Consider the following 27709-nt stretch of genomic DNA (forward strand, 5'->3'; position numbering starts at 1 on the left):
ATGTAGGTTAGGTGTGGGGAGAGTTTGGCTCTGCAAAGACATTACTTAAAAGCAATCTTTTTTTGCATGACTGAGCACATGTGCACACAGACTAGATAGTCACACTTTACAATGAGGTTACAGTCATAAATTATGTATAAAATGTTGGTAAACACTGTAGGCTATTACAGAATCTACAGAGTCCATAGTTTTGTTATAGCTATGTGTAACACCATCAAGCAATGTGCAACCACATATAATTTATGAAAGTAATATCCGTAGTATTGTTTATGATGTGTATTAATAATTTATTAATCCTTTATGAACTATTTATAAATGCAATCCTAATGGAAGGCATGGCTGACTAGTTACTCCATCACCCTAGCTGTATGGGAGTCAAAGGTTGCACACCTCTGCCCCTCCTTTTTACCTAGCCCAGTAGTCTTTAGACAAGGCAACACTCACTCTTTCCTTACAGGGTCCTAGGAAAGTAGAAATCAGAGAGAGGCATTGTAAAGAGATTTGCCTGCAAGCAAATGCACAGGATTCTTCAATCTTCTCCAATATTTCAGCAGAGCTACCATAGGGCTCCTTCACTGGGTCCATTAGAAAAAGCTCCTGGCAGATGACGTGTGTATATTAAAGTGTACAAAGGCTTGATTCTGGGGGATTTTTGTACAGTTTGGTACGTCAGACCAACAAAACATGGGCCATCAATCCTTGTGGTATCTACTGGAAAATGGGCAATCAGCAGAAATGAGTGCTATAGTCTAGGCTGCCGTGATCTCTAGGAACAGATCCTGGCTTGCAGGATTATTTTTCTGCTCCAAAGCATCTCTGCCTGACAAGGTACAGCCACTTCTGCTTGCAGCAGGCAAGCTCCACTAACTTTCATGTGCCAGCGCAGTTTTATTGCAGCTCTTTGCTTCTTTATGCATGCTGTGAAATCCCTTGCTGAGGCATTGGATACCAGGGTAACATCCCCACACAATAATTCTTCTCTTGCTCTTCTGCAGGAAACAGATCTCATTCTGACCTTTAACATCTCAATGCACCGCTCCTGGTGGATGGAGAATGGGCCAGGCTGCACCGTGACCTCAGTAACCCCAGCACCGGACTGGGCACCAGAGGATCATCGTTACATCACTGTCTCGGGGTGTTTCCTCGAATACCAGTACATAGAAGTGGCTCACAGCTCTCTTCAGATCTTCCTTGCAGTAAGTGTTCACAAATGGCTTCAATTCCACCACCTTTTCAGGATTTCTTCTCTTCCTTACTGGAATAGTGGATGGTTGTGCCACTCACTCACAAACCCTGGGTTTAGGTCTTAGTTTAGTTATGAAACTCCGTTGTCATTCAGCCAGTTCAAGATAGCTGCATGCAAAAATTTCCAACATACATATTTATTATTGCACTAAAAACTAATGACGTGGCACACTCTGTTTTCCTGATACTGTAATATATAAGTTTTGACATAATAGCAAGTTACAGCTATTGTTGTGAAAGCCAAATTAAATATGAAATTGAATATAAAAGACAAACCAACAGTAAAAATAGATTCCCTGATCAGTTCACAGGACTCAAACTCATCAATTTGTTTTTAACTGCATTAATTGACACTAGACTACAATGGGAGGGGTTTTCCCTCCCCTCCAGAAAAAGTTACACTTATATGAAAATCAAAACCCAAGATCTTAAATCTTTTATAGGAGTACAAGAATCCATTGTTGCACTGCAGAAAATTTATAAGGGATGAAAACTGTTTGCTTGGGGGAAATAATGTATAATGGAGCTCACAGTTATCCAAAAAGTGGGTGACTTTTCCATTTATCTATTCCCCAGCATTTTATAACACTCAGACTTGACTCGTGGAATTGTAGCTTCATAGAATAATTTTGGTTGGAAAAGACCTCTAAGATCATCAAGCCCAACCCTTAACACAGGACTGCCAAGTCCAACACTAAAGCCTGCTCTTAAGCAACTCATCTGCATCATTTTAATACCTCCAGGGAAGGAAATTACACCATTGCCCTGGGCAGCCTGTTCAAGTGCTCAACAAACCTTTTGGTGAATAATTTTTTCTTAATATCCAACATAAAGTTTCCCTGGTGCAAGCTTGATTTCCTTTCATCCAGACCAGGATGCCATTGGCCTTCTTGGCCATGTAGGCACACACTGGCTCCTGTTCAGTCAGTGTTGACCAGCACCCCCAGGTCCTTTTCCAACAGGCAGCTTTCCAGACACTCTATCCCCAGCCTGTGGTAGTGCCTACAGTTGTTGTGACCCAAGTGCAGGACCTGGCGCTTGGCCTTGTTGAACTTCATAAAATTGGCTTTGGCCCATTGATTCAGCCTGCCCTCTCCTCTGCAGAGCCCTCCTACCCTCAAGCCTTTAAAAACAGATAACCAGGCTACTTTTTCTGCCTTTTATTTTTTAATTTAATGAACGGTGAACAAGAAACTTGAGGTATATGTAGTTCAAGCCCAGTTCTGTTCCTGATTCAACAAGGTTTTTTGGTGTGTCTGTGTTTAAATAGAGCTGTGGTTTTGGATTATCTCATTCTTTTCAAGTCAGAATAATGGTTCAAAATAACAAGCCATTAGTAATCTGCTAGCAGTAGCTAACTACATCTGTGTTGTATTCCCATTCATGTTACTCCAAATGTGGTTATCACTGGTAAAAAGCTGCACAGCATAAGTATGGGTCAATTTTACAAACCTTGTGCTTGACTACTGTTGACATCACTTTCACATTTCCCATTGTGGCTATTTTTTTCTATTAGAAATGCTAGTGTAAATTCACTCCCATATTAAATGTGATGAAATGGGAAACAGAGGAATTAACTGGTAAAGCTCAGTGACACATAACACAAAGTAAGAAGAGAAGATACTGTTTGTGTCAGGAAAATTAATCCACAAATACCAGAGGTTTATATCCAAAAAGGAGACAGAGGAGTCCTATTACTTTATTTGAATAAAGGAACAGGTCATGGGCATTTCCCGTGGGGTCCCTCAAATTGTTAGAGGACTCAACCTCCTTTTTATCTTAATTTCCCAGCCCCATTTCCCTCTATCTTTCCCCATTGGCTAAGGTACTTGAGAGGTACAGGCTTTCCAAATCACCTATGACCCCCTTCTAATATATACATCCCCCTTTTTCTTTTCTTTGTGTCAGTCAGTGGAATTCCTACAGAATTGCATTGTCAGTGGAGTTGGACTAAATGATTTCCAGAGGTCCCTTCCTACTCTAACAATTCTGTGAATCTGTGATTCTGTATTTCCATAGAACAACTTCCTCATTTCCTGACCTCCCCAATTCTTGATCAATATCACAGCTGAATCTGCTAAGGTGAGATCTTAGCTTCATCACACTTTGACAGCAACAGCTATTTAAAGGTTTGCTGATAAATGCAGAAAAATGCATCATTTTGGCCACAACTAATTCAATATTCTTGTTGGAAAGAACTAACTCCTAACGTAGCCTGCTGTCAAGGTTTGAAGCTGGCACAATGCCCCCATTAAAATACTTTCTCCCTGGTGTCTGCTGTGAGATGTGACCAGGAATAAGCAAAGCAGGCCCCCACTTCGAAATAAAGAAAAAAAAACTTTAACTAAACTACAACTCTAAGTAAAAAGAAACACACAGGGAAAATGAAAACCCTCCAGAAACATTTCCTCCTCTCCCCACCAAATTCCAATACATCCATCCCCCAAATTTCAACTCTCAGTCCATCACCACTCTTTAGATAATCAATTCTCAATTCATCAAGAGGAGAGGAGTCCTTCTTGTGCCATGGGCTTCCCCTGGAAACATCATTGAAGCCTCGTGTGTTTCTGTGTCACTCGTGGCACTGCCCGGAGTACATCTGCCGTTGTGACTTCTTCCTTCCATGTCCAGTGCTCTCACCACTGCACATGGACCAGAGCTGCTTCTAGCTGCATCTTTTTAAGGATGCTTTATCCCGTTCCAAAAAAAGGCACAGTCTCACCTTTGGGACACCTGTCCCCCCCAAAATTAACCCTTTGGGCCCGAGGGGTCTCAACACTGAACCCTCTTGACTCTGAGCCATTGCTTCCCCCTGGAGGCAGTCTCTGTGTCGCAGGAAACATGGTTCTGTCCATGGCTATATCAAGAAGAGTCCAGCTAAAACCACTCCATCATCTTTTCCCAACTAAGATTCTTCTCTACTCTTCCGCATCTTTCACTTGCCCAGACCTTCACACTTGCAGATTTCCTTCTTCCATTTCATCTGTATCTCTCTTCTAGGAAAGGTTAATGTTCTGCAAAGTTTTCATTGTGTAAAAAAGGGTTAGAAGCTCGGGCTCTGCCCACCCAAAGCTCCCACAAGGGGCCGGACACGTTCTCGCTGCACCCCACCCTTCTTCTCCTTCTCAGCCATGCTGCCGGTGCATGTATCAAGTTTCAAGGTAGCAGTCACAGGCACAGGCTGTACTCTCTCTCTCTCTCACTCTCTCTCTCTCTCTCTCTCTCCCCCCCTCTCCTGGGGGTGGCTGCCTGATGCCTCCTGGTGCTTCTCCCACCCTTCCATCCTCGGGGCCTCTTCACCTCCCCTCTCTGTCCAAGTCTCGGCCTACCTCACCCGGCCGCATGGCTCCCCTGCCCCGCCCAGCAGCAGCAGCTGGGCCGGGGGAGAGATCCAAACTCTTTCCCCACCGGAACCCAAGAGAGCCTCCCAGGGGAGAGCTCTGCTTTTAACCCCGTGTTCTCAGAGGCGTATCCATGTGCCCAGTGGCCACACCAGGTGCTAATATTAAAATCTGAACACCTATTGGTGACCACAGCATATCCCAGAAAACCTACTTCCTCTCAAACCACAACACCTGTGCTCACATACTCTCCACTAGGCACTTCTCTCCCAGGGAAGTCTCATTTACAGAGCTCCCAAGTCTTGAGCATCTGATCCATCCAATATGCTCGGCAAGGACCACAACTCTGCCTGTCCTTATGTCTACAAATTACCAAAATGAACTGGTCTAGTGATGGCATGACTCATATACTCATATACTTCAGGCAATAAAGTGTCCCTGTGTGTTTAAAGGCTATTGATTCTTGTTGCTTGCATTAGAGAAGCTATTTCATTTTCAGGCCTACTGGGTTATCAAGGATAGATATACTTAAATGACTGATCTCTGGAGGGAATTATTCCAGGTAAAGAATGAGGTCAGTGGTACTAATGGGGATTTGATTTGCAGCTATTTGAGCTGCATTCTGTATGGTATCTGCAGAGGAGTCTGACTGAAACTTCCTACCTCTAAACAATAGGAGGTATAGCTGCCACTTCTCCATGGGGAGGGCAGTGCTTGGGAGGGACACAGTGCAGGTCATACACCACTGTTAATCTTGGCATATCATGTCAGAGCATAAGGCAGTCATTGGCTCTGCATGTAAATAGCATTTTCATCCCAGCCTTTTGTCACACAGATGGAAGTTTCTCATAAGCTGGCAGTTTCTAAGCACTCACACATATCAATGTCTAATTCTACCTACAGAGCCTATGTACAGTTTTCTTCATTTCCACAGTTCGTTGAACTCTTGTCTTTTAAGAGAAGGTGAGAGGCTTTTCAGTTCAGGCCCTGAGCTGCAGTTCAGGTCAGAGGGTTCTGCTTCCAGATCTATCACAATGTTCTTTTGAAATCATGTCATCGCTCTGTGCCTCTTTCCAAGTGCAGAAGAGAGAGAAAAGCATGCCTAAATTTTTCATGTTCATTTCATAAGACTCTGTAGCATTTGCCTAGATGGAGATCTCTTGAATCTTTCAAAAAGCCCCTAAATATGCAGGACACCCAGTACAGGAAGGTCTTTGTGTGGTACAAGGAAATTATAATGTTAATTGCATTTTATACAGAAATTGAGCTCAGATTCTCTGCATCTTTCTTTTGTCTTTGTTTTACTCTTTGATTATGCATGACCTGCCCTCACTCCCACAAGTCTGTTCTTGCAAAAGTCAACAAATTAAAACCCATTTGTAGATCAAAACTCTGAAAAGATGCAAATTAGAGATCAGCCTTGGAGATAAGTGTAACAGAATTACAAATCTATTTGCCAACACAGGATTAAAAATATTTAGTATGCTTGTCTTTTACTTCTCACACACTCAAAAATCTATTGATTTTAGTGGAGATAAGTGCCTGAGTTATGGGAATATGACTAATGTGAAGGCATCACCTTAGCCAGTTTGGGTTTTAGTTACATAGCCCTCAAAAAGATGGACTGTGTAATATTATTCCAGTAAAACAAGTGGAAGAAAGGCATTTCTTATGTACTGCATCTGCATTATTGATGGTAATTTACATACCGAATAAATAAAACCATAAGTAAACTCTTAGATAAAAGTATTGACCATTTTCAAAGTGATCCTGTCCACTGACTTTTATGTGCTATATATTAGTCTGAATTTCTTTTTGTTCCTTCCTGTATTTTTGCTCGAGTATATGCTTCATGCAATCATTAAAATTATTATTTCATGCTTCAAAATCTGAAATATGTAATTACCCATCCATAGTATTTACAGTAAATGTATAGTGTTTGGATTTCTGCAAAGTCTGCATCATGCACAATACCTTTCAAGCCCTGATGCTGTCAGATGGATTTAAAACACCATGAAGCATAACTGTGTTATTAAGATGCAATAGTACAGCTATGAACTTAGGACGCCAGCATCAAAATCTCTGCTCTGTTGCAGATTTACCATAAAACCTCTGGCAGGGTGCTTAATTCATGGCAATTATTGTCTGTACTATACAAACAGTGGTTCTTAAATATTTCAGAAAGATGCTGCCAGGACAATTCCATTAAACATTGCAGGTAATCCGATATTATGGAAGGGTGGTCTGTGTATGTATTTAAACACTTAGAACAATAGAATAGCATTAATGTTCCCTGCTTCTCTTAAGGATTAATAATTAGAATAGGAAAGTCTTAAAATCTTTAATGTTTGCATAGCACAGGTGGCATTAAATACCTTCAAGCCTGGGTAGAGAGATAGGAGTACTCAGTAAAAGTGTGCTTTTTACAAGAATATATTTACTGAACTATCTGCATGTGTTTTAGACCTCCATGCTCAAATACGTTACTCAGAGTCTAACACTTAAAGGCCCTCAACAGTGCTGAGGAAATATGATTAGAAAAAAAAGCAGTGGTTCCCATCCAAAAGAACTAAACTCTGAAGTATAAAACAAGCCAGTCAGCCCATATGGAAAGGAAAAGAGGAAAAAACAGGAAGACAGAGAGGGAATATTAGTTTGAAGTTTCATTGTACCTCCTGTTTGACCATTGTCAGCTTTCCTGTAGGCATGATAAAAAAGTCCTATGATTCAGAATAAATAAACTTCTGATAAATTTTATCTGCTGGAAAATTATCCTAAAAAGCAGAAAAAGACAGAAGTGTGTGAAAGTTTGAAATTTAGGAATTAGCTGACAAGAAGCTGGTGTCTCATTAGCAGTGCACTCTCATACTGACAGGAGGGGACAAGCCAGGTGGGACAGGCCACAGAGAGTCTTGCAAGAGAAATAAGTAGTTGAATTTCACTGGACAAAACTAAGGAAAAGAAATTGAGGTTTTAAAGCAAGAGGTGGAAAATAATCTCAGCAGCGGGCATTTTCAGGAGCAAGGAGAAGACATGGCACAGGAGGAGAGGCAGGATGCTCCTCAGAAGCTGAGACTCACTGTAAGACATCAAGAGGGTATAAGAAGGACACCAAAGGTTAAAGAGAGAGCTTGTAAGGTAGAGTAGAAAGAGAAAAGAAGTCTTCTGCTAGGGAAGTACATTTGATCTCTTTTTTTTTTCCTTGTGGTTTTAATTTAATTTTATTTGAGAAGATATTGGTAACACCTGAGCATAGAAAAAAGCCAGAATTTCCTCCAGATACACCAGCAAATTATAGAGCAAGACTGAAAGACTCAGGCAGCAGATATGTCAGCAGGACAGACTGTATGATACAAGGAGAGGCAAAACAGCAAAGGCAGGGGAGATGTGGAAAGTAGTCACAGGAATGCATGGAAAATGAAATCTGCCTATCAAATAATGTCATTAAGAATGAGGCAAACAGCAAAAGAGTGTTTCCATGTGTCCCAAAATATTCATGAGTCGAAACAACACAGAGGTTTGCCCTGGATAATCCAAGCTGAAATTCTAAAATTAAACAGGCAGGTCCCTTTGACAGAGCTGCACAGGAGTATTCTGAAAACTTGTACTGTAGTAACAGCCTTCAATGTGCTCAGATGGATAATATTCATCTTTTAGGAAGAGTAACAATTGATGTAGCCCTTGTGTTCTGCCAATAAACCAGCATATTCCATTCCTCCGCTCAAAATACATACAGTGTGATATGCTGGGAAAAAACAAAATGCAGCAAAGCTCTTGCAAAACATCAAATGCAGCAGTAAACCTAATGCTGTGCTCTTAATTTTCCAGTCCTTTTTACCAAATATAAAGGTCATCAATTGTGCAGGAAGTACATCTTGCACATAAAAGCCTGTTCTTAGATTTGTCCTTGATAACTTTGTTCCTGCACCTCCTTTCTGTCAACAGCCTCCACCTCTTCTACATGCTTATATTCATTCACATACTTTGCACATCAGCTGTCTCTTCCTGTGCTGGTAGAGTGGTGAGAATATTTATATGTGAGTAAGGAGATAAGAGCTCATGTAATTAAGTTGTGACTCTTTGAACCTAATGGAGAAAAATAACATTATTTAATTAAAGCAAGGTTCTTTTCTAAGGCAATACAATGGTTGAAAGAAAATTGATTCTTAATGATATAGATTGGTACTTTAGAAAGTCTTTTTTTCACTGTGGGACTGGGCAAAATCAGCACAATGTGAAGAGGGTATGAATCATTGTAAAGTGTTAATAGCACTGACTTGCCATGTTAGCAGACAGGCATCAGGTTCAGGAATCTTTGACATTGGCTCAGAGCACAGTATATTGCTTTTTCTGTTTGACAATAATGCTACAACATATGTCATTAGTATTTTGAAGGATTTCTGTAAGAGATTTTTTTTTTATATCTGTATGTATTATCTGTTATTGCTTCTATCAAATTTTACCTGCATATCTTCACTACTTCTTGCAGAAAACTGAATTTTACACATCAAAGCATAAACGTTTTTCATAATGAGTAGGTTGCTTTGTCAGTAGAATTGTACTCATTCATTTTCCTGAAAACTTCCCTTCTTAATGAGCTGTGTTTGTATAAAGCTAAGCTATGTAATTGTCTGAAAACAAGTTTTCTCCAACTCAGAAGAGAGAAGTCAGCTTTAAACAGTCTTCCCTAACCAAGGCAAACAGGATTGTCTCTGAAAGATTTATTTCCCTGGTGGAGAGAAAGACAACAGCACCAGCACTGGAAGAGACTGGAAGAAGCAGTTCTGCTTCTCACAGATGCTCTTGCAGTACCAAAGGCAAATAGCATATGTGATTTTTTTTTTTTTTTTTTGAGTGAGATTGGAATTATGAAAACAAAGAGCTGAACATTGGACTCATTACTTTGTGGCCAGAGGGAATTTTCCTGAGAATTTTTTTTGATCACCTCATATGTGTTTCTTGACAGAGGGGACTCTGAATTCTGGCTGACCCTGTAGTGATCTGACTGAGCAATGAGATTAAGGATCCCCAGGTTCAGTGGCTCACAGCTGTCTGGGGGCTGTGTGATCTAGATGGTGCTGTGCTGACTGGTGATGATTTCCTTCTGACTTGCTGCCTCCCACAACTGGCATTTAAATTATTCCTCAGTTCTGGTACTGGCATAGTCCTGTTTTTATTTCTCTGTCATAGCATGAGAGCTGCGCGTGAACATGTTCCAGCTATACATGGGTCAGATGAATTGGACTGGGGTCTATTTAACCTAGTCTTGGTGAGCCTCTCTCTGAAGAGATTCTGGATAAGTAGCCTAGTCCATTTGATTTTCTCTCTATTCAAAGGAATTTACAAGGTAGAAAAAGCTTATTACATTTGTTTGAGATGTAAAAATAGTACTGAGAAGAACAGCAATAATAATAAGTAGCACAAGCTTCTATAATCATAAGTATTCCTCTACAACATGTAGTTAAACAAAAAGCAATACCTCTTCATACTGAAAACTCATAGTCAAGTGCCAGGTTCACCAACCCCATTCCTGAGCTGGTTCTGAAGGTAGAATAAAAATGAGGGCTGCTGCTTGGAAATATTGAAAACCCCATCCACTGTACAGCTATACCTCAGTGTCTCCATGTTTGGTATTCCTACTGATATTACAGTACTGTCTCGTTCTGCTTGATACAAAAGTGGCATTTGCCATTTTGCTTCATATCCCAGAAAAAGCCCCTCTAATTCTGGAAGTACGAGGACTCAGTTCATGAGTTAAGGCGATTTTTTCCTGAATATAATATAGAGAATCATAAAACATACAGCCAACTTCCTCACTTCATTATAGACACAAACATATTAAAAAGAAAAAACTACCAGAAAAAGAACTATGATTGTTTCTCAAATTTTTGGTGAACCTTCAATGGTATACTTTAGATAGTATGCTTCATATTTCATTTTTGTGTGCTGTTAGCACAGCTTCCTGAGCAGAAGATGAACTGAGCACATAAAAGTATAGTGTTAACGAAAACATAGAATGAACTGTTTTGCAGCTTTAGTCATGACTATTCTGGTCACAATACCATGGTTCTGAAAATCTGATCTATAAAATTCACCAAAGATAAACAATGTCAGCAGCTGTAACTGAACCTGTATTGAAGGCACTGATCAATGATAGATTCCTGAAATTCTATAATACAACTTGAGTGTTTCTGGTAGAGCTAACTACCCCACTAAAAAGAATAACTGTGACTAAGGAATATAAAAATGTAGAAAGTATTTAGATGTCCCTGTTCTTTAGTGTGTGTACAATAAAAACAATTATATGACATTATGAATTCTGCAGTTTTTCCCCCATTTTCTAGCACAGACAGCATAACAAGGCTTTTGCCTTCCAGAAAAGTAAAAAAATTAAAAGTACCTTGCTTTCATGCAACTGTGTACCCTAGAACCCTTGGAATAAGTGTCTGAATCAGGCCAAGGTATTGGGGTCAGAAAACTGCTCACAATATTTTTGATAAATTACGTTTTCTCTTGCAATCTCAGGATCAGAGCTCATTGGGAATTTTCTGAAGGAACATGATTCTTTTGAAAAATGCATCAGCTCTGAAATGTTTTGTCTTAACAGTGTCATAGTGGTCATTTAAAGTGCAGGCAAGTGATCTTTAACATAGCCCCTGGTTTTCTGGTAGATTTTTTTGGCTGGCTGCTTGGGCTCTGGACTTTCATAGTACATTTATACTTGGACAGGGCTCATCCTAAAAACCGCAGCATGATTATTCAGAATGTTTGACTTTTGCTAAAGGCCCTGTCATGAATTCAGCCCAGACCAGTATCACTGTCCCAGACTCTGTTGGGCCATGGGTACAGAGGTAGCACAAACCAGGGAGCATCTCTGATAGCCAGTTTGGATCTGCTCATCTTGTTCTGAGGCAGAAAAAGAGCTTATTTGTGTGAACATAAGCTGTGCTATACCATTTGGCCTCTAGGTCAGAAGGCAGTCTGTAGGTTATTTCAGTTGATACTGTGTCTATATACACTTCTGTATGTTCTCAAGGTCATGGCAATCGCACACTTAGAGTTGATGTTCCCTGGACATTTAGCAACACTAATGATACCTAGATCTCCAGCTAGTGTTTGAGTCATGCAGTGGACTCTGACCTTGCAGTTCAGGAAGGAAACATGAATTGGAATCCTAGTACTAGGAGAGAAAAGTTTATCTTGTGTCTTAATTTTTTAGTGCTTATGTAGCATACAAAATAATGCATGCAATGAAGATCCTCTGTAGACATGCCCTAAGGATTCTTGGCTCTCTGACTTCTGCAGTTCTAAGGAAACTAGAGTCTGAGATTGAAAATTGAGTCTTTTTGTTGTAAATTTTCTGAAATTTTCACCTGAAGCCTAGATTCTAAGTGGCAGGTAATATTCATTAGTGAAAAAGTCATTGTTCCATCTAACTGAAGAAAATTACTTTCCCTTGAAATCAGAGGTTATCTGTTCTTTGCTCGTATTCTCAGTAGACATCAGCCAATTCTCACCACTCCTTTAATAGATGTTATCTTCAGCACCAGCTGGGCAGGCACAGAGCACATACATGCACTTCTGATGTGTTTGGGGGCTTTCAAGGTGTGCCCCTGAGCAGCACCTTTCACCTAATCTGCAGCACTATTGAGACATCAGCTTTGCAGTACCCAGCTGCTTGAAACAGACTGGCATAAAGTGATTCATGTTTTCAAAACCATTGGAGCAGGTTTTTTCCCAGCAGGCGGCATTCTTTCAACTCTACCTTTGAGCTTTGTCAGCCTCTATTCTGGTCTGAGCACAGTAAAGGAAATAGCTATTTCTTAATGTATAAAATTTAATAATGAAATGTTGTGACTTTTCCTCTGCTTCATTTTCCTTCTGTATGTCCATGTTTTCTGCAGGCAGATAGTTGTGTGTGCATAATCACAACCAGAGGAAAAAAAGGCATCTACAAAGCCACAGGAGCATTTGTCTTCTGGTAACAATTGTTTCCATAGATGGGAATTCAACATCACCATGACAGAATTTATTTTTCGTTATATGTTCACAATGATCAAGTAGTGACATCTGGAATCTACCCCAGAGGTTCAAGTCAATAAAATATTAATATGTGCCATTTCCAGCGAGAAGGTTGTAACAAGAACACAGCACAGAAATCTCTGACATTTTTGCACTATTGTTTTGCACCTAATTATTTAACTGTTTCCTTTTCCACATACTCTTTTCCTAAAGATTAGGAAAAATAGATCCGGGACTAGGATGCAATTCCCTACCTTCCATTTAGGGGAACTGCTGTTCAGATAGCCCTGTTTCCTGGGAATGCTCTGGGAAGTGGCTACCAACAAGGGGCTGGATCCTCAGCACATCCTCCTCACTCCCTCGGAAGAGCAGCTCTGGGAGGAGCTGGACTGACTGCACACATCTGATTCATAATTGAAACCAGGCACAGAAATTAAGGCAATGCTGGGCAGCCTCACCTGAAGAGCTCACCATTTTCCCAAGAGATTATCAAGGCTTTCCTTGGTAATTCAATTCAGTGTATTCAGTCACAACAAGCAGAGAGAGCTGGAGGAAGAGAAGCACTGTCAAGCTTTGCTTTAGACAACTCCATTATTCCCATTCCTCTCATTCAGTGAATAAGTATTAACAGTCACTTATGCATAAGAAAAAATAATGAGGTTTAATGAATCTCCAAAGATCAGCTACTTCATAAAAGCAAATGCCACCCTTTTATCAGTAAAAGTCCTCCAAATCCAACATCAGCAGCAGAGGGAATTTCTATTTTAAAGCAAATTGCACCCAGTTTCAGTAAATTATCACAGAATGATTACTCAACTTTTATCCAGTCAATGTTATGCCTCCCCAGTGAACCAGTTTATTGTCAGTATGTCTGTTTCAAAACATGTCTTCCCTGGAAAGCACTCCTTCATTCAGCCTCTGCTGCTGGAAGCAGGCAATAGCTTGAAGCTAGCAGCTGCTCTCAAACAAAACAGGTAGAGAGGAAGAAAGGCTGCTGAATCCATAACAATAAGCACATCATGACATAATTACAGTAAATCTCCAGAATGGTCTGTACACACAAAATGCAATATGTTTTGGACAGAGGAAGTGTGCACTAGCAAAACCATAGTATAACATAAGCATTTTCCACAGAAGTCCTGTTAGCTTGAAATTGATTTTTTATCTTGAAAATTATCATTGACAGAACAAAAGATAACGTTTAAATGGTCAGCTAGTTAGCTTGAGGGGAATATAATTAATATCCTGAAGGGCAGGAGGAGGTGATAGAAAGGTTTGGGGGAATTTTACAGTTGTAACTGCATAATCTAACGCTGGTGCAGCCATTTAACCTTTCTTTGATATGCTCTTCTTTCACCACTGCATGTAATAGCAGTTCTGTTTTCTAAATGTCTTCATTTGACTTTGAACAGGTTAATAGGATTTATTGCTTCTGCAGCCTGCCTACACAAAACAGGTTGTCAATATGGGCAATCCTTTGTGGGCTGCCAGGGAATAATAGACTGCTTTCTCCATCCCTGCTTTTAGGAAGTGATTTAGTTTCCTGAAGATTTAGGTACAAAAGGGAGAAGGGGGGCAGGTAGTTTTTCTGTGTGAGTCTATCATGAGCTGGCACTGCTAAATGGCCACTTGGCATTTGCTGTATCAGCTGGTGGTGCTTGCCTCATTTTCAGATGGCAGCCTCCTGATTCTCCCTTAGAGATGCCTGCAGAAAATTTGCTGTGTCTAGGTACCAATGGTACAAAATACATAACCCAGATACATTTCAAAGGTTGTGACAGACTTTTGCAAACATATTCTGTTACAAACTGCATGAATTGATCTCATCTTCAAAAATGTTAAGCTGCTAAATCATTGTTTTGTACTCTGGCTGAACCTACATTTTAGGTTTCAGTGGCTTTGTGGTTTGTAAAGATCATTCTAAAATCACTGTGTATCATAAGAAAAGGATTTTTCCCTGGGCTGTTAGCTCTTTTTGCCATGATTATTGCTTCCTGCTGCAACCATCAGAATATAATGATGCAGCAAATTTTACAGAAATGTGAATTACATGAAAGAAACAAATTGTCATTTTTAAAGCATCAAGTCTCTCCAAATGTCTTCTGCACATGAGTTATGAAGCTCTGACTGAGTGGAAGAGGTTAGTCACATTAAAAATTATTATACTGGTTATATCTGATACATAGGTAAGCAATAATGCTGCATTTTCTGTCTCTTTTTGATTCTGGAAATAATACTGCTATGAGAGGTTCATTATGAAGATCCTAAAAATTACCAGAAGTAGTAGTCATTTTAATGCTATGATTTTTAAATGTGTGGATGAACCAAATCCCTCTGCAGTACATTGTATTTTCTATCCTGAAATACTCTGTTTGTGTAGCCATTTAGCTTCCTTAAACTCTGATTTATTTTCATTAAAGCAGTCAAAAAGAACCTGAGAAAGAAAAAGGAATGAGGGTGGGGTTTTTTGGTTGGTTGGTTGGTTTTTTTTTGTTTCCTGTAATTGTTTGTAAACCAAATCAAACCAAACAAACAAAAAAAATCCAACAAAAAACCTGCCACAAACAAAAAAATCCAACAGATCCAACAGGTTTGTTTCCAAAGCCACATGCAGGTATTATCCTTTTGTGCACTTACTGGGAATTGCCTTGGATAGTGAGACCCATAACTAAAAAAAATTCACAAACTTCCAGAAAAACAAAATTAATCACAGCTATTTCCAGACAAGGGATTTCTAGACAAGGGCTGCCACAGATGGCAGCTGACTTCAGTGGACTGAACAAGCACCATGCACTCCAGCAAGGTTGGATCTGGAGATTTTGATCTCATCACAGGTCTGGACTTGGAGCTGAACTTTGCAAAAGTGTCTTCCTCAGCCCTAATGCACTTAGGAGCAACAGGCTCCATTTGATCCATAGCTCCTTAGAGAGCTTGACTCAGTGCACAGAGCTTTGAACAAGTCTCAGGGGGAATTTTGAAGGCAATGTGAAGAGCATTAGTGCCATTAGCTGCCTCATGGAGGGACTTGGTGGCATTTTAGAGTCAGCATATGCAGCTGCATAGACCATTCAGGAGGTTTATATTTCTTCCTCTAACTTCAGGTGTTTAAACAAAACTTCACTGAAATTAAAAAGTAACATTCCTTTGAAAGACTGAAGGTTTTTCTCTCCCAAAGAGACTGTCAACTGGAAAAGAGCAAGGAATTTTGAACTGCTGAGGGATTACAAGTTAACTCCTAGTTAGTGCACATAAACACAAAAGTGTGTTTGTCATCACTTCTGGAAAGCTAACTGTTTTTAAAATTTCATTTTTAATATCTTAAGGGGGTGTACAAGAACCTACCATTCTTTTCCAGTATCCACAATTACCTTCAAAACCCATTCTCCTGATGCTCTTCAAAATGGTTTCTAAGAGTCTCTTTGATTCTAGATGTAGAATTTTTATATGAATCCTAGGATCTCATATTTTTCTATGCAAAGCATTTAGCAAATCAGAGAATCACGTGGTAATATTCAGCTTTTTCAAAAGAATGTCTGAGAGATTAAGTTTCACTTAAATTTCACTGAAAAAGACCTATTAGCTAGAAATGGTGAACATTTCAGTTGTTCAACATTCCTCCCTATAGCTTGTCTACTGAAATTTGAAAATATACTCTTGCTTCAGTTAGCATTTTCTTATTCTAAATTAAAAGTTACTACTTGTTGTTGCAGTTGTTTTTGCTTGATTGTTGATGCTGTTGTTGTTGTTATAATTTTATTTTATTATGTAGAATTCTTGTCACTCAGTTTGATCACTTACACTATCAAACATCATTCAGGGTGAAATAAAAAACTAAACATATTATCATGTCAGATTGTTTTTGCAGAACTACCATCATACTTTACAAATTTATGTTTGTTTACCAAAGCTACCTTAGTGTTCCAGAGACGTGACGTGGCATCTATTGAACATTACTGAGCTTTACAGGAGTTGTTAGAATTCAGTACATTTGTTTGACTTTTTTTCCCCTTCATTTAACAGAAATGGCACTTGTCAAAATTGCAATCTGCTAACTTAAATTTGGGCATCATTCAGCCAGCCTCCACACACAAAGGTACTTTGGCTTTACTTCATGCAATCTGCGACCTTTGTTTGCTCTCCTTCTTGACAAATGGCCTCACTAAAGTGACAGACACAGACAGACTGACGTGGAAGAGCATATAGCAATTTGGAATCTGCATGCCTTAGATTTTTTAATGCCATCTCAATAATAATACACCAGTGAATAAAGCAGGTGATTGGAAGTGGAGCGGATGCATACAGACAGATGGATTAAGACAGCAGTAATTGTGCTTTCACTTGATTATGATATTAACAGGCTCCAGGTGATTTCTATTTTTCACAGCGTCACTCATCTCAGCAAATCCCAGCAGGCTTGGAAGCAGCATAGAGATGCATCCTGCTTTTCACATGAACCTGTTTCCAGTGTGAGCACTTAAGAGAGTTCTTCAGTCAAAAAGCAATTAGCTTCTGCAGTCTAGGGTGCCACTTAGAATATCCAGGCTCATGTGTTTCATCATAAAATTGACCTTTTTAATTTTTTATGCCTGAGATTCCCCACTAAAAGAGTTAGCATTAAAAAATACAACCCTAGAGAAAATACTGAAGGCACATGTAGAATTTATTAAAGGATGTCTGGCCCTGAAGTGCTGGAGATAGGAACTCCATCTGAATATAATAAAATGAAGTATGCATTATTGTGTGCTTAATTTTTAAGTAATTGGTGTCATTATGTAGCATAATGATACCAATTACATAAAAAGCATAGGAAAGCAATATGTGTTACATTTACAGGCTTGCATTTTTCCTGTAATAATTGCTTTTCCATACAAATAGTGTCTGCTTGATGATACCTTTGAATAACTGTGCACAAATTATCCCAACATTTCAGAGTTTGTTCTCCTTTTTTAGTAACAGTGCCTGTCTTGGTAATTCACTTTTTGACAGAATTTAGCACCATTTTCTTGTAATGGAACCTTTCAATTGCCATAGACATTCAGGATAGGCAAAGAAATATCTCTTTTACCCAGGCAACTTGAGTAAAACTATTGCCAGCGACAGTAACACCTTCCCTCCACCTCTGGGACCCATCAAGTCAGAGAGTTTCAATAGTGCAAGACTACACAAGATTTAAGGTACAAATAGATGTTAAGCTTTAGGAATATCTGGCAGAAGCCAGCATAGTTTTAGAACAGTACTTCAGTATTTTGCTCTAAAATTTAGTAGCAAGTTTCACTCACATCTCTACTGTTTAGACAGAAAGAGGACATGGCAGCACCTTTAGCCCTGCTTGGAAGTAGCATGAGGTCAGCTAGGATTCTTGAAGCTGACATCTATTCCTACTTACGAACTAGTATGCAGGACCCCTACAAAAATAATGCTCTCTCGTAGCAAGGTAGACACAGTGCAGAGAAGAGCAAATGTAGGAAATAAGAATATGCCTCTATGCAACACACATACACATCTGTGTGAGTATGAAATGAATGAAGCAGAACTCACTGCAGTCCGTACAGAGGAGATCTTTAACCAATGTGCAGTAGAACATTTTTATAACATGCAAAAAAATTGTCAAGATTTATGCCTTGTGTCACTTGTTTGTCTGCATTCAGCTTCAGACCCAGTGTCTGCTGTCTGTATAGGAAATTGTAGAAAATCAGCAAGGACCATGTCCTATAGACATGGTATTGACATCAAAATAATTCAGTGGTCCATCAACTTCAGAACCCAGTCTCTGACACTGCCAATGAACAATGTGTCAGAATAAGCTGGAAGTCAGCTCAGTTCCCTAATGAATTCATTGGGTCAGTTCTGTTCTGTGGTCTGAATGATGACACCTGAGAAATTTTTGCTAGAGGATGGGTCTTTAAGAAAGGATCAAATTGCTTCATTTTCCAGGAGAAGGGAAACAAAACAAAAATAAGCAAAACAACTGAAAGCCACAAGAAAATCCACCCATCATGTGCCCTTTAATCACTTGAATCCTCTTCTCACCTCTGAAACTTTTCCATGCACACTAGGCTACTTCTCTTTTTCCCTTTACTCACTGGGGATGCTCTAGATGCTCTATCTCATTAAATTGTATTTCCTCTTTCTATCATTTCCCAAGAGTTCAGTTTTGCACTTCCATAACTTTATTTCTTTAGCCTTTCCCTTGTCTTCCTTGTCCTTTATGCAAAATGGTGCAGTTTTTCTTTCACCATCTTTGTTGAATCACCCTAAAACCTTATGTTTTATCTTAAAGCTTTTGAAAAATTCAAATTTATGTAAAGGATTCTGACTACAACCACCTTAATCTTTTTCCTTGTCATACAACTTCCATTTGTTGTCTAACCATTCCACTCCATTTAGAAACTACTCTGTGTTCCAAAATCTGCTTTGAAACTCTCTGCTGTCTCGTTCTCATGGCAAATACTTTGTCTCAGATTTTGCTCCATGCTGTCTTTACTGTGCATGCTTGTCTTGTTATTTAGATGCTAAGCCCATTGGGGTACATGATGTCAGTTTGTTTATGTTTATAATACTCCATGTAATATTATTGCTCTCTGTAAAGCAGTAGTGAAGGCACATTAAGACTGATAAGCCAATTTGAAGGAAAGCCTCCAATGATTAATGAACTTGTCGAATCAACTAGGACACCTGCTAATCATTTTTGAAGTACTGACAAATGTAACAGCTGTTAATTATACCAGCTGTAGCCTGCTTAGTGCTCAGGCAGTTTTACTATCATTAAAATAGCAACAGTTTTCTGAAAGTTACTTTGTCATTGTTTCCTTCCCTTCACAATACCTGCTGGAATAAGAAATATGGTGTACTGGATTTTGCTTGTTAATGAGTTATTTAGGTTTAAGCTCCCACAAGCCACAGTGTGAGGAGAAGAAGCACAGAAAGGCACAGAGGGCTGAAGCAGTCAACAGAAGAAAGCACTGTACTTAGAAAACTAATTTTCCTTTAAGTATGGTAGATTGCAGTTCTCTGAAGCAGAGTCCTTGCTTTCAAAAAACCAATTTCTGGCAGACTGCAGAGGTTATTCCCCTTTGGTTTTCCAGCATCAGACAGGAGATTGGAATGGTGGACCCTCTCTCAGGGGGCTGGCAGCTTCACAAAAAAACAGATGGGACCTGACAGGCTATTTCCCAGAGATGGAGTCTCTGAAGCAGGAAGCAGGGATGCCTGAAAGACTGTGGGGAAAGCTGCTTTAAAATGGGTGAATCAAGGACTCTTTTGACAGGAGGCAGCATCCATTCACAGGCTACCAACTGTACTCCTTGTTATGTGACAGTCTTACCAGTCAGAGGTTGAGTTATGAGCTGCAAATGATTTTGTTAGGGTAATGTTTGACCTGTGCAACACAAGCTGTCTCTCCGTGATTTTGACAAGAACCATTTGTTTTGCCTTGCCATTGGGTGCACCTCCCTCAGTCTCCAGCCCCACCTCACCAATCACATCATAACCTCCTCATTCTGAGCTGCCAGTTAAGTTTCACCCACAAAGGACTTGAAACATCCCACTTTTTCTTATTTCCTACAAATCCTTTAAACAAAAAAGAAATTATTTTCTGAAAATACTTTAAACAGTTGGAGATTTACTTGTGAGAACCTTTGAAATTCAAATCTCTCATCCTGAAAATGTAATTGAGTGTTTGCAGAAGATGCACATTGCATCTGTCAGTGAAAGGCTGTCCCTGAGGAGCTAGCTCTGTGCATTGCAGGCATGCAAGCAGGTACTTCTCTTCACCAGCTGCAGGAAAGTGTGCCAGCTTTTTAGCAACTGGTAAGAATAAACTCATCAGTTAAAAATAAAAATAAAAAAAACAAGAAGGTTGGATGAAAAGAATCAATATGCAGGTCCTGATCTAGTTTCCTGAACAATGGTGTTGAGTTATTGGAGTAGAAAGAAGGATACTTCAGAGGGTCTCTCAGTTTTTAGATACTCCTACTTAAAACATAAATGTATTGAAAATGCAGATATAGATAGGTTTGGGTGATGGCTCACCTGCAAGACAATGTGTTTGGGCTCTTTCTCAGTGCAGGAAGGGACCTGCAGAGATTGAGGTCTTGTCTGCAAGGGAGGTGTGAAAATCCACATTGGAACAGGTGGTCATTTCAAACCATTGTCTTGGAGCAGGTGCTTTCCATCCTTGAAAAAAGGGAGATGGAATTAAAACTTCACCAACTGAGGTAGATCTAAACATGGCCTGATCCCAAGAGGTGAAATTTATAGCAGAGGCCATGAGGTGATTCTGCAGCTTTAAGTGTCCTCCTGTCTTCGTGCTCCTGGGCTGTGGGAGGGTTGGATATGACCCCCATGGAAACACTGCTGATGCCATGGATGCCTCTGGAGCTGGTCTATGGGTGCAGCACTTACAACTCTGTGACCCATCCTCTCTTCGGGGTTCTTAGAAAGCAACTTTATCCTTGAGCTATTCCTGACATAACCAAAAGCTGTAATTAGGGTCAGACAGCTTTATGTCTTATCAGACAATATTATATCTTGTACAGATTCTCAATACGTTTTTAAGCAGCTTTCTGTCTTCCAGGAAAGGCACTTCACCCTAATATTTCACTCTGTAGTTAATAGAGTTATTTCTTGTTGCAATATTAGTAGCAGATTTCTAATATTTCCTGTCATCATTAACATGTATTTAAGTGGATTTCAGATATGTAGGAAATTAAACTCAATGTAATGTAAACATTATGTCAAGTTGGATTTTTGATGCAAATCAACATATTTATAGCTGTGCACCCATTCACATAAGGGTATGCATTTGTTCATTGAGTTTTAATTAATAGATTCCTTGCCAATTCCTCTTTAGACCTTTATTATCCCTTTCTTTTAATGCACTCCATTCATCACTTTTAAAAATTAGACCAATTTAGTTGCATAATTTGAATCCATAATTGAATCTGCTAGCTACTCTCAGACTTTACAAGTTAATCAAATGACATCGTTTTAAACACATTTTCAGTGCATGGGAAAAACTATGTTAGTGACTAACCCCCAGCCCATTTAAAATAGGAAACTTATTCTAAGCCAGGCTCTGTGCTGATTAAACTTCTTCTCCAAACTAAATTTTTCCAATCCCTGATAAAAATTAATAACATAAGACTATGTGGAAGGATGAATAAAGTATAATTCTAGTTAAGAATGGGAAATGACAAATAAATGAAAAATCCTATCTAGGGGTGGAAAATAAATGTGTAATTGAACAGCACAGAACCATATGTCAAATGCCTTCACAGAAAGAGGCAGGAAAAGAAAATCCCAACAGTATCTCAGTGAAAACACCAGCACAACTGCTTCTCCTTACTAGAGTGCTGTGGACTCACCAGGGACATCTTACCTGGTCTAGCATTTGACAAGTCTCTGTTTATGTGTGCTGTCACTCAGAGAATATTTTATATTCCCCCATTCTGTCTCTCTCTCAGGCTAAAAAAGCTGTGCATAAGCTACCAAAAAGGAACCCAAGTAAACCAAGGAACCAAGTAGGCAGGACCAACAGCTATCAGAACTAGTGACTAACTAGATCAGAAAGTTGCTTTGTTTTAAGCCCTGATATGTTTGAATTCCATTAGACTTGCATGGATTTGTGCCAGAAATTATTTTAAAATTATGGCGAGCAAATAATGTTTCATCTATGTAGGTGAAACCTTTCCAAGGATGGGGGGGTGTGAAATAGGAGAAAAGAATATGTGGATTTCCATGGTATAAGGATATGAAAATTCATGGAATGCCATTATGAATGTCCCTGGTATTAATTTATTTTCCTGCCCCCTGCTGTATAACTTTACCAGCAAAAACATAGATGTTTATGTTACTGTATTAAAATAAATCTGAAATCCAGTAGTGGAAATTACTTAAGCTATAGCAGCAGAAAAGTAGTTTTGCCAATATATTCTACGTCTCTTTTAGAAACCTTTGCTTGTGTGGCTGTATTGATTCTCAGTGCAGATCTATGTTTCCATTTTAATGCTATACCTCTGTTTTTTCCTTACTTCATTAACTTGCAGGCAAAAAATGTTGAGTAAATGCTTCAGTGCAAGCAACATAATCCTTTGCCTTTCCACTCAAAAAAAGAAACATTATTTTTAGAGCATAAAGTAAATAAATTTTAGCAGCACTAGAATGTCCTGAAAATTACATTTTTTGGCTTCTTTTAAATCTCTGAATTCCTTTCTTAGAAGCTTTTCTGGATGGCAAATAAAGCCATAATGACCTGTAGGCAGCAGGGTGTTACTTAAGACAATTTGCAGTGAGCCCTAGATGTCAGGGAAAAAGAACTGGAAAAGGAAAGGTCAAGTACTGGCAGTGAAATGAGCAAAATTTCTTTCCACTACTCTTAGCTCTCTTTCTTTGTTTTATCCCTTTGCTGTTAGCATCACCCAAATCTCATCAGTTCTCTTCACTTTCCTCTTGTTGCCACTTTAACAGAAGAATACAACAGCTACCTAATACATGCAGTCAAATCATCACTACATTTATGTGAGAAAACATCCAACCTTTCATCAACTTCTGAGCTGTAAGATTACCTCCCAGAGCATGAACTTCTTTCAGGTCTCCAATATACATTTGATTCTGGAATGCATCACCATTCTACCCTATTGATAAACAATTCCTGGTCAAGGCTGTCTCCTCTGGGCTTGTGGTTGTGTTTGTGGGCTTCCTCACCTGACTCAGAATTGTCATGAACTCAGGAACTCTGATGCTGCTTCCTCTGCAGAAAAGGAAATTATTACTGCATCACTGCACAGTGATGCTATACATTTCATTTCAAGACTTTTTTCATTAGTAAAAGCCTAGAATAGTTCCAAATCACCGTACTGTTAATTTGATGGTTTATGCATATTTTTATCCTAAACAGAATATACAATGAGTATATTAGATATAATAAAGGGTCTGAGAGCATTTGGTTGTTCTAAAAAAGGCCATTTCTTTCTTACAGTTTCAATTAATATTTGGCTAAAAACCAAAGAAAAATAACCAAGATCTAAAATATACTTCTCAGATTGATTTTTTTTTTCTGATAGATTTATACTTTTAAAAGTAATTTTGACTAGACTCTAACTCCCCAAAACCTGGGCTCATTTCCAGATTTAAGCTTGAAGATTTATTGCATTTCCACCCTCTATTCTGCTTCCCAGGCACTATCTGCTTTTGGCAATTAATACAAACGTTATGGGGTTTGATTTGCTTCACTGCAGCATGTGAACTCAATTTCTCTTCATTTGTAGCTTTGAAATAGCATAAGCCTACTTGTGACAGTCTTTCACATTGCACTGGTACTGCTTACTGAGCAGTGGGTGCAGACCATCAGGGCCAGCTGTACAGAATGCATCCCTTTTGTTTTAGCTGAATATGCTCACCTCGTGCCACGTCAAGGCAGGAATTTAGACCAGCAAGTGGTACAGCTGGGGTGGAAATGGGTTTATCAGCCATCTGACACACATAGTTTTACATGGGCTAAAAGGGCAGTGGAGGGAGCCCCACAGCTGCATGGGGTTCTCCACCAGATACCAAAGTTTCATTTATTTTTGTTATGCAGAATGACATGTCACAAATCTCAAGTTGTTCCCACATTCATTTGCCCACACACCCTCACTACCAGAGCAGTGTATTAGTACAGGCTAATGTGTCCAAATAAACCAAACTTTATAATGACCATCTCCAACCAAACTTCCACCACTGTCCACTGCCACTCCAAATCCTCTGGGAAACAGCTGGTATCTCTAACTGTGGCTGGAGCAGATATCAACTTCAAATTTTAGCTGGTACTAGTAAACCTTGTAGAGCACTGAACATTTCAATGAACATTTGAATATTTAAAAGTTGTTCCCATGTCAGAATATCTGCTAAGGAAGAAAAATATTCATTGGACTCAGAAAAGAAAAATGACTGATTAAATGCATTTGAGAGTAAATTCATCCCATGTACACAAGTATCTGTGGAACTCTTCTGTGGTGCAGAACCAGAATGTTCCCAGCCCTAACTGAGGCTTGAGAGCCTGGCCACCAATGTAGCTGTGGCAGCAACTGAGCACAGGGTCAGCTGGCTATCCCATAGCCAAAGGATGAATCCTCCTGCATGGGCTGATAGGTTTTGACAGGCATTCTACCCTGCTCCAGCAGTCCCAATACATGCACCAGATGTGAAAAAAGGAATATTGCAGCCATTGTCCTTAAAATCATTATTTCATTTCTCTCTGTGGCACTTCTCGGTGGGTGGGGGGAAGGGGGTGGGCAGGCACTGATCTCTTCTCTATGTGACCAGTGACAGGACCAGAAGGAATGGCCTGAAGCTGTGTCAGGGGTGCTTTAGGCTGGATATCAGGAAAAGGTTCTTCACCAAAGGGTGGCTGGGCACTGGAACAGCTTCCCCAGGGAAGTGGTCATAGCACCAAACCTGGCAGAATTCAAGTGTCTGTACAATACTTCCAGGCACATGGTGTGACTCTTGGGGATGGTCTATGCAAGGCTAGGGTTGGACTTGATGATCCTTGAGAATCCCTTCTAAGTCAGCATATTCTGTGATTCTCTGACTCCTGTTATATTACAGCATCTGTTGAGAATTTGGAAGATTGGAAGATTACAATGATTCTTTCTTCATCATCAGAGTATTTCTTATTTGTATTGAACCTCAAAAGACTGTTTAACAGAGTGAACAAAAAACAACTAATGTTGCTTAAGTTAGATTAATGTACCTGCATCAATGTCCTGGGTTGACCATATGATGCTTTTATCCCCAGTCATCTCATTCTGTTTATGCTGAATAATAAGTTTTGCACCTTTAAAACATGTTCCAGAGAGTGAAGGGGGGGAGAGAAGAATTTATTCTCCTTTATAATAATACAGTGGTCATCCAACCAGTGTTAAGGGAGCCGTAAGGAAATAAGGAAGTTTAGAGAAAAAGTGCATCTACCTCACAAAACAGAAACCACCCCAAAATACCCAGAAAATACTGTGAGCAGCTGGTTTATAGGCTAGAAACACTGTGCTCTGTCTGAATTTATCTGCCTGTGAGACAGCCCCTTTTTTTTAGCTCACTTATAATGCACTTTAAATTGCACAGTTGTCAAACTCAAAGTATTACATTCTTGATATGTGCAGCTAAGAGTTTATTGAGACCAATTAAAGATTTAACAATCCTATCAAAACACAACAATTGTTACTAGTCAAATTACAATGATACTAATAGTCTAGTCTATCCAATTATCAGAGGAATGTCTGAACGACCATGCAGTTAAAATTTTTATGCAAAAACTTTCCAGTATGTACCCCTTTCTCTGATGTTACATTCATCCCTTCAGTCTTCTTCTAGGCTTATGGCTGTGATGTCAGTTTTACTTGTATGGTGTCACAGTCTGAAAGACAGGTAACTGAAATGCAGCATGCCTTCTCCTAGGCTATCCTGCTGTTGAAAAGACAGGCTTTATAATTAAATACCCTGGAAATACTGAAAAATGATAGAAAGAGTTATGCTTATTCCCAATATACTTCCTTTTTTTTCAGAGATACCTATTTTTCACAACCCTCTAGAGGGAAAAATATTTCCTCTTATCCTATTTTCCTCTGATGAATGAAAAGGTAGAAAAGGTAAGAATGAAGAAAGCTGAGGAAAAAAGCTCATGACTAAAATATGTTATTTATGTGAAAATATATATGAAGAAAATTTGACATTCTTTAAAACTAAACAAAGATGTTGACACTCCCATTCATCTCTACCATTAGCAAATACAGGTCTGGTACTAGGAAAGACATCCAAAATTGTAAACACAGTAATCAAATACCATAGAGAGTTATAAAATATGTAGGTTGTTCACACATCTAACCTCTCCTTAGGTTTGCTCACACTAAAACATCTGCATTACAGGCTTCTTCTCAGTCCTGTACCTGACCTGAGGCCTAATGGGTGCACATCTTCAGACTGTGATAAAGATTTCTGCACTTACCTCAGCCAGTGCTGTTGCTTATAAGACTTGGCCCCACACTGCAGGACTGGGAGCTCCTTTGATTGTACCATTTTCAAACCATCCCACACCTAGTTAGAAAATTTGCCATCTGGTTTGCTTGCTTAATAAGTAAACACCTGCACACTCAAAGGCCATAACCATCACTGCAAGCATGGGTGTCAGGTATAGAGCCAGAAATATAGTCTTGTCCATGGAAAAGCCAGAACTGAAACTTGAGTTACAAGATACTTACATTCTAGTCTTCATTAAAAAAACAAAACCAAACCAAAAAAACCAAAACCAAAAAAAAAAAAAAAAAACAAACCCACAAAAAAAAGAAAAAAAAAAAAACAAACAAAAAACCCAATGAACACCCAGGTGTTTATGTTCATTATGTTCATTATGTTCATTATGTTCATGTTGTACAGGCAACACCTAAATGCAATTTCTATAGAAGCAATGTGAATGTGCACTTTTCAGGACTGAAAGATGGATCTCAGTTTCTGTCTAAACTTGTTGGATAAGACTTACTTAGAAGAAACTCGGACTCTCTCCTCTCTGTAAATTTTGAGAATACTCAGGCAGCTAGAAAAATGAGTCTCAATGTCCAAAGAAGTGTGAGTAGAAGCCCTGCTGTGAAAATTTTGTTATCATAGGTTGGAACTGACATTTATAACAGCAGTAAAGCAATTGTAGGAGCTTAATAGCATGATGCATTCTCGATTACTGCTGTGTACACATGTCATCTGAGATAGTCTCCACTATCAGCTGGTATCATCCAATCTTGGTTAGCAGTCAAGAGACAATGATGTGTCATCCTGTCATGGTTAAAAAAAATTCTGTAAAACTTAGAGTATCACACAGTTTGTCAAGTATACTTAATTGAGTTAAAGCAGCTCAGTCACTGATCAAATCCTTATGGTAACACAGTGACATGATAGGCTACAACACATGACAGTGTGAATTATGGAGAGTCTTAAATGATAGGTAAATAATTGGAATTACAAGAATGGAAGTGCATGAGGGGATGCTGGGAATGCTACAGTAAGCCCCACATGCAATAGGGCTTATTGTAAAAGTTCTGATAGGATCGCATCTACTTCCATTCTTGATGTTCACA

At 39.2% G+C, this 27709-nt stretch overlaps 1 protein-coding gene across 3 annotated transcripts in view; it reads left to right on the top strand.

Moving 5' to 3' along the window:
• NKAIN2 (sodium/potassium transporting ATPase interacting 2) overlaps positions 1-27709 on the top strand; it is a 518775-nt gene that overhangs the window by 441314 nt on the left and 49752 nt on the right. For all 3 annotated transcript variants that reach the window (XR_013181351.1, XR_013181350.1, XM_054629881.2), the window contains one exon: positions 996-1196. Coding sequence is in view for 1 of the 3 variants with exons in the window: in XM_054629881.2 (XP_054485856.1) it covers positions 996-1196 (201 nt within the window). In the remaining 2 variants the exon portion in view is untranslated. The remainder of the gene's footprint in view (positions 1-995; positions 1197-27709) is intronic.

Source organism: Agelaius phoeniceus, chromosome 3 (genome assembly GCF_051311805.1).
Source record: "Agelaius phoeniceus isolate bAgePho1 chromosome 3, bAgePho1.hap1, whole genome shotgun sequence".
Lineage (NCBI taxonomy): Eukaryota > Metazoa > Chordata > Aves > Passeriformes > Icteridae > Agelaius > Agelaius phoeniceus.